Below are 6,289 nucleotides of genomic sequence, written 5' to 3' on the forward strand. Positions count from 1 at the left end.
TTTAACTAACCGAAAATCGAACCGAACAATTTTACTCAGTTCGTGTCGATTTTTCAGTGTTCTCGATTTCGTTGCTCACCCCGAGTTACAGGTTTCTACATTGGAGTATATAATGTTCTCGATTTCGTTGCTCACCCCGAGTTACAGGTTTCTACATTGGATTATATAATGTATCTACTATCACTAAATTTCATAGCACATTGAGCGGTCATCATAAACTAGTAGTAAAGATGAACAATAACTATTCTCGCAATTAAAACATAGATTAGACGGGTATGATATTGATATAGTCTTCATTCGGCACAAACCTCCGCAAGCATCTGCTCTCAATCTAGGACTCATTTATCTCGAAGTGACGAGTTTAAATAAAAATATTTTAAACGTGAAAGTTCTATAAATGCTATAAAAAAAATACAGTATATCTCAAAATAAACTTTTATTTATCTTATTTTTCTAAATAATTTACCCATTTACCCTATTTGAAAAAAACCCATAGTGCGAGTGCAAAGCCCACTTCAAATTCGAGTTCCTCTGTGTTTGCCTAAATTTGAACAGCGGAAGCCTACCCAATTTTCCCTCTCAAAGAGAGAACCTCAGAATGTTTGCAAAAATGCTTACAAGAAACTCCGTTTCTCAAACCCCACACCGGAGATCTGCAAGGCTTCTCAATAAAAAAGCACCCATAAAACCACAAGATTTTAATACCCCTATTTCCGAGAAGCCGATAACATCAAGCAACGGTTCAACGAGTGGTGAGAATCCGAAGCCTGTTTTGCGAAGATCCCCGAGATTCAGCAGTGCATCGAGTAAGCTTTCAGAAAACTTTTTGAATTCAATGTCAGGGTTGCGAAGATCTCCAAGATTGAACAGTGTGTCTTTGTCTAACAAGCCGGAGGAAATCAGTTTTTCGGGGACGAAGAAGGCCGAGTCTAGGAAAAAGAAGAGTGCAGAGGAGGAACTGGTGGGTGAAGAGAAAAGGGAAATCATTGTTGGTTTGAAAGCGGTTTCGGTGGAAGGGGGAGAAAATGAAAGAAATGAAGATTTTGGGGTTAAGAGAAAGGGAAAGCCTGACGTGGAAGCTGATGGAAATGTTCGAGGGTGGACAAGGGAGCAGGAATTGATTTTGCAAAAAGCCTATCTTTCGGCAAAACCAACTCCTAATTTCTGGAAGAAGGTTTCCAAGCTGGTATTTTCCCCCATTACTTGATATCTGGAGTTCATTTTCTTGGATTTTCTTACATAACATAGTGTTGTAGGTTGGTGTGCATATTCTTTAAAACTAAGGTGTGTAATGCCCGAACTTGAAGAATAAAAAAAAGAGTAACTGTACTGCATTTGTTCTGAATGAATTGTACTGGTTATTGGTTGATAGCTACAGGTCTTTAAGTGAAATTCATCTCTTTTTAATAATTTTTTTTTCTTTTTCATCAACTAACTTTGGCTTCAATACTAAGAGATGATTTAAGGCTCACATTTGATTTCATATATGCCTCATTTTATTAATCTTGAGTGAATTCAAAGATCAAGGAGGTAAAACGTAAAGGTTTAAGTTGTCTTACTGTGAAAATTGATATCCACCGCTTGCTCTTGAAGCGAATCCATGAATTATGATGTCTTTTTCCGAAATATACTAGGGTGACGTTTGAACTTACAAGCTGCTTATATGTTCCGTTTGTTTCCTATATGTTTAATTTTATTTAATCATTCATGAAAATGCATAGTGTTATGAACATAAGATATATCTATTTTTCTTACGCTGTCTTCGACATGCTTGACATTTATTTCAAGAAAAAAATGTTTTGTTTATGCTATAATCATCTAAACTTCTTGTCTAGTTCTATAAATGCACCCGAGTTGAATATCAAATGGATTAGATGTTGAAAATAACTGTTTCTGTATGGTCAAGTTTTCTCCTTATGGAAAATATAGCATTCTATTAATGAAAGGAAATATAATTGTAAAATCACAGCATTAGAGCAAACAAAGTCAGACTATTATGCTACGTTACATTCAGTCTGTTTAGATGTGAAGGCAGCACTTTGTGGTGCATTTGTATTATATTTGAATGATTATTCATAAATTTACTAAGTAGCATCTGTGTTTATAAGCCTTTTCTTATCCGAAGACTCACTGCGGTGATGTGTTTCAGTGTCAAATAGTCTTCCATTTGCTATCCGTAAGCTTTAGCTGATCTACCTCATATGTTGATGTGTTTTACCTAGAATGTACCTTTTTTCTCCTGATATTATTGTTTCAGGACTTGATTAAGAGTAAAAAATCTATTTCAGGTTCCGGGAAAATCTGCACAGGATTGCTTTGATAAGATCCACTCTGACCATTTAACTCCAACTCAGCCCCAGCCTCGATCGAGGTCAAAAAGAAAAGACTTATCACTCATCGAACACTTATCATTCTCTGCAAGCAAATTGCTTAAACCCGTTTCACCCAAGAATAAAAGGTCTAGGAGTAGTAAACATAAAAGCCTTCTTGTACAGAAAAAAACAGTGAGACATTTGTTGCAAAAGCAATGTTATGAGGGCCATGGTGATGAAGCTGATCTATTCTCCATTCTTGAATCCAACACAAGTTCATCTATGCATGCTCCACCAAACAATGCGTTTTCCACCCCAACAAAGTTATTGGCAAAACAGGGACTTCTCCAAAAATGTCATGAGAGATCTTCTAGTTCTAAGAAGCCCCATTCAAAACTTGGCAACACTTCTAAAGAAGCCCTTATTAGTCCCCCAGTGTTGAAGCAGATAAAAAACAGAGGCTTACATGAGAAGTACATCGACCAGCTACATTGCAGGGAAGCCAAGAGAAAAGCAGAATCCGCACAAGCAGGAAAAGATCTTGGAAAGGAGAATTTGGGATCTCGAATTCATGGAATCGATAAGGTTCGAGTGGCAAAAAACAAATTGGTTTCTGACACTAGAGATGTTATTAACCAGCTGCAAAACCAGCAGACCACTTCTGTCGATGACTCTTTAGATTTGGATAACGATGGTGTTGATAGTGGCGACGATCAAGGTGATCTTCAGCTTTAATAAATTCTCTTAGTTATATCAGGATCTGCTATAATTAGCATGCCTTGTTAGAGCTGTTGACTTGTGAACCTGTTGTTTAGCCTAAATCAAGCCTTGGAAAATCCATGCTGTAAACAAATTTCGTTTCTTTAACATATTTTTTTCAAACCGACCATAAGGAAGTGCTCAAGTTCCATTAGCTGTTGCTTCAAATGATACAGTGTTTATATTTGATAATACTAAGAAGAAATAGTGTATTTTGGGAGCATGCTCTAAACAATAAAATAATAGAGGTGAAACTGCAGTAGATATTTAAGCTTGGTAATATCACTGATTTGCCCAAAGAAGAGAATAAACAGAAAAAGGTACTTTTTGGTAAAGTACTTGCTTTTTATACGTTCAAATATGATTTGTTTAATACTTTAGAAATAAATTTGGGCATATTAGTGTCGACGTTCACCCTAAGATTCGAGTATAATAATTATAAATTGCACTGTAGAATGGTCGCCTTGAATTTTCAGTTCCTTTCTCTCATAGGACGGTCTCAATAGTAAAAGAAGTGTTATTCTTCCTCGAGATTCCCAAATCCAGTAGCTACATCTGTAGGGTATGTGTATTATCAATGACTAGGAAAGATTATAAACACATATTATTTTATAATCACGTAATACTATTGGAAAAAAATACTAACGGTTGGCTTGATGATATACTTTGGAAAGTGACTTGTTGCCTAAAAAATTTGACATGTAGAAAATGTTGTTACTGGTGTATATATTTGCTGGTCCTAAGGAGAAGTGTTGCTTTTCTTAGTGTGGTTTGTTTTGTGCAATTAATATACACTTTTCATGATTTAGAGACAAACAGTCACCATCTCTTGCTAATCTGAACTTCAATTATTGGTTGGTAATGTCTACCACAGCAATAGGAAAATAAAGGAAAGAAACATTGATGGAGCACTAATCTGTGAACACTTTTCTCTCAAATACATCCTTGTTCCATTAAAAAATGAACAAATTGTTTTCTTTTTTCAACCATTTAACAGTGTCAAAGAGAGAGAAATGATAGTTATATTACAACATACTCCAACAAGGGTAACATTAATTCAGGGCGGGTTGTGAGATTGATTTGATAAATGAGCTTATATGAATAGGAAAATGTTGTTACAGATTCAGATGAATCTCATCCCTTAAAGGCTTTGTTAGATGGCAATCTTATGAACTCTATAGACATGTTCCTCCGTAGCCTACATTTCTGAACAATGCTTGCTTTATGTCTTCAGAGCTCATCAAGTTCCTTTGCTCTGCAACCTGATACATTAGAAGAAACACTTGTTATCGATGAAAGTGCCGTCGATGGCGAATTCAAGACTTCCACATCGACACGAATTTCTCAAAACATACCCCTGAGCAAGAAGCTTGCATTGAAAAATCATTGAAACAACTTATCACACACTGTTGAATCTCGAGGCCTAGTGCATCCAACGTGTTCACGGTTGATAGGAGCAACCCTGGTTTGGTGGCGCACCGGATGTCGATTCGAGTATCAGTTTCACTATGCTCAACTTCAAACTGTGTTTAGGAACATAAGTCTTGAATTTACTTTTGTTCATTTAATGGATTAATATTGTAGAAACTGAGAACAGGAATCACATTTTACCTTGGGGGATTTCCTCACCATCATTTCATTTGGCTTTAGCTCCTTCATGTTGTTCATTATACTCAAATGATTGAACCCCACTTTTGTTTCTTCTTCCTGCATCTTTTTGACCCTTTCTAGAAGCTCTTTCATGTAATCTATGGTATCTCCAAGTATAGATGTTCTATCCATCTGCAAAATTTTCACATTTCTTCTGTCAATCCCAGAAGAAGTCTATCAAACTTAACTAAAAATAATGCTAAAAAATGAAACTTTTAACAAATAAGAGAAGCAGGGTAACCTTGCTGATCTTGGGGACAATTGATCTGAGCATTGAGAGCCTGTCATTGAGCCTCTTCCTTCTTCTTCTCTCTGCCATTAGATTCTTTGAAGGCTGACCTTCTAACCTCTTACACTTGGTCTTCTTCTCCACCGCCAAGTCCATGTTGAAACCCTGAATGTTGCTGCTTTGCTCCATCTCGACTTTGCAACTGCTCATGATCTCCTCCAAGCTGTGTTGCTGGTGGTCGGTGCTGAGAAGGCCAAACTGATCTTCATCGTCAACCATCGATGGGTAGTCTTCATGAGCAGCTGGAAAAATGGAGGTTGAAGAATCCATTTCCGGCACCGTAAATGATGCATCAGCTGCAAAAGGGTAGGGCTGATGATCGTTGAAATGACATTCAAAGCTACGGTTTTCATCTGTTGCTGTGGAGAACCCCAGAAAGGAAAGATTTGGGGTTGTGGCCAATGTGGGATTTTGATCAAAAGAGTCGAGGTTCCATCCGTTAGGGAAGAACTCGGTCACTCCATTTGAAAAGGTGTCTCTTCTCGGAGTTAATAACTCCTCCAAGAAGCCATGCTGTGACAGCTCCATTCCCTGCTCTCTCTTGCACACACAATATGTTATTTTAAAAATATGTCTGATTGAGAACTGGTCGAAGAAGACAAGCTTGAAAACGTGAAGATGAACCAGCTTAGAACGAGTTATTATATAATGAATAAAAGACCTTGAGAGAGAGAGAGAGAGAGAGCGATTAATAATGGAATCTGCTAATTTCTCTACCAATGTGAATTCATGTCTTTTTCACCGAAATTTTCATTCAGACAGCTTATATATTTTAATTATTCCCAACACCCTGAAGTGCTTTGACCCACAAATCTGCTTGTCTTAACCCACAAAAAATGATGACTTAGCTTAGCGTCATCCTCTTTCCTCTTTTCCATTTCATTACTTAACTATTATCATTAAAAAAACTTATTAAAACTTATTTGATACACTAACCTTCTATTGGATTAATGTGATGAAGTATTAGATTTTAAAATTTATTAATTGAATTTAATGATAAAAAAAGTGTTATTTTATTTAAAAATTTTGGTTTGAACAATTGTTTTCAATGGCGGATCCAAAAATATTTTTTTAGATTAGACACATATGTATTAAAAAACAAATAAAATCGTATGGGATAAACACGAATAAAATTTTAAGGCGACACCTAAAATGAACAACTAACATAAATAAATTCATATTTCAGAACGACCACGTGCACAGCCTGGATAGTACATACATCTACCAGTTGTTGCATCTATAACATATAGGTATATTGTCAATAACTAAAAAAGATTTA

The 6,289-nt window shown here is 36.2% G+C and overlaps 2 protein-coding genes across 2 annotated transcripts; one reads left to right on the plus strand and one right to left on the minus strand.

The window, feature by feature from the left end:
• Positions 1–595: 595 nt before the first annotated feature.
• LOC120118907 lies at positions 596–3,181 on the plus strand. Its single transcript, XM_039138822.1, has 2 exons — positions 596–1,186; positions 2,289–3,181. The coding sequence occupies exons 1-2, from the start codon at positions 599–601 to the stop codon at positions 3,045–3,047; spliced, it is 1,347 nt and encodes a 448-aa protein (XP_038994753.1). The 5' UTR covers positions 596–598; the 3' UTR covers positions 3,048–3,181.
• Positions 3,182–4,010: 829 nt separating this feature from the next.
• Positions 4,011–5,627, minus strand: LOC120118901 (transcription factor bHLH93-like). Its single transcript, XM_039138815.1, has 4 exons — positions 4,963–5,627; positions 4,683–4,853; positions 4,427–4,594; positions 4,011–4,333 (listed from the first exon to the last, which is right to left on the minus strand). The coding sequence occupies exons 1-4, from the start codon at positions 5,536–5,538 to the stop codon at positions 4,247–4,249; spliced, it is 1,002 nt and encodes a 333-aa protein (XP_038994746.1). The 5' UTR covers positions 5,539–5,627; the 3' UTR covers positions 4,011–4,246.
• Between the last annotated feature and the right edge of the window lie 662 nt (positions 5,628–6,289).

Source organism: Hibiscus syriacus, unplaced genomic scaffold, assembly GCF_006381635.1.
Source record: "Hibiscus syriacus cultivar Baekdansim isolate YM2019G1 unplaced genomic scaffold, ASM638163v2 tig00110330_pilon, whole genome shotgun sequence".
NCBI classification, from domain to species: domain Eukaryota; kingdom Viridiplantae; phylum Streptophyta; class Magnoliopsida; order Malvales; family Malvaceae; genus Hibiscus; species Hibiscus syriacus.

Coding starts and splice junctions, on each gene's coding strand:
- LOC120118901 (XM_039138815.1), bottom strand. CDS start 5,538: ATGGAGCTGTCACAGCATGGCTTCTTGGAGGAGTTATTAACTCCGAGA. Junction 4,854..4,962: donor TTGTCCCCAAGATCAGCAAG/GTTACCCTGCTT, acceptor AAAATTTTGCAG/ATGGATAGAACATCTATACT. Junction 4,334..4,426: donor TGCAAGCTTCTTGCTCAGGG/GTATGTTTTGAG, acceptor CTAATGTATCAG/GTTGCAGAGCAAAGGAACTT.
- LOC120118907 (XM_039138822.1), top strand. CDS start 599: ATGTTTGCAAAAATGCTTACAAGAAACTCCGTTTCTCAAACCCCACAC. Junction 1,187..2,288: donor GGAAGAAGGTTTCCAAGCTG/GTATTTTCCCCC, acceptor AATCTATTTCAG/GTTCCGGGAAAATCTGCACA.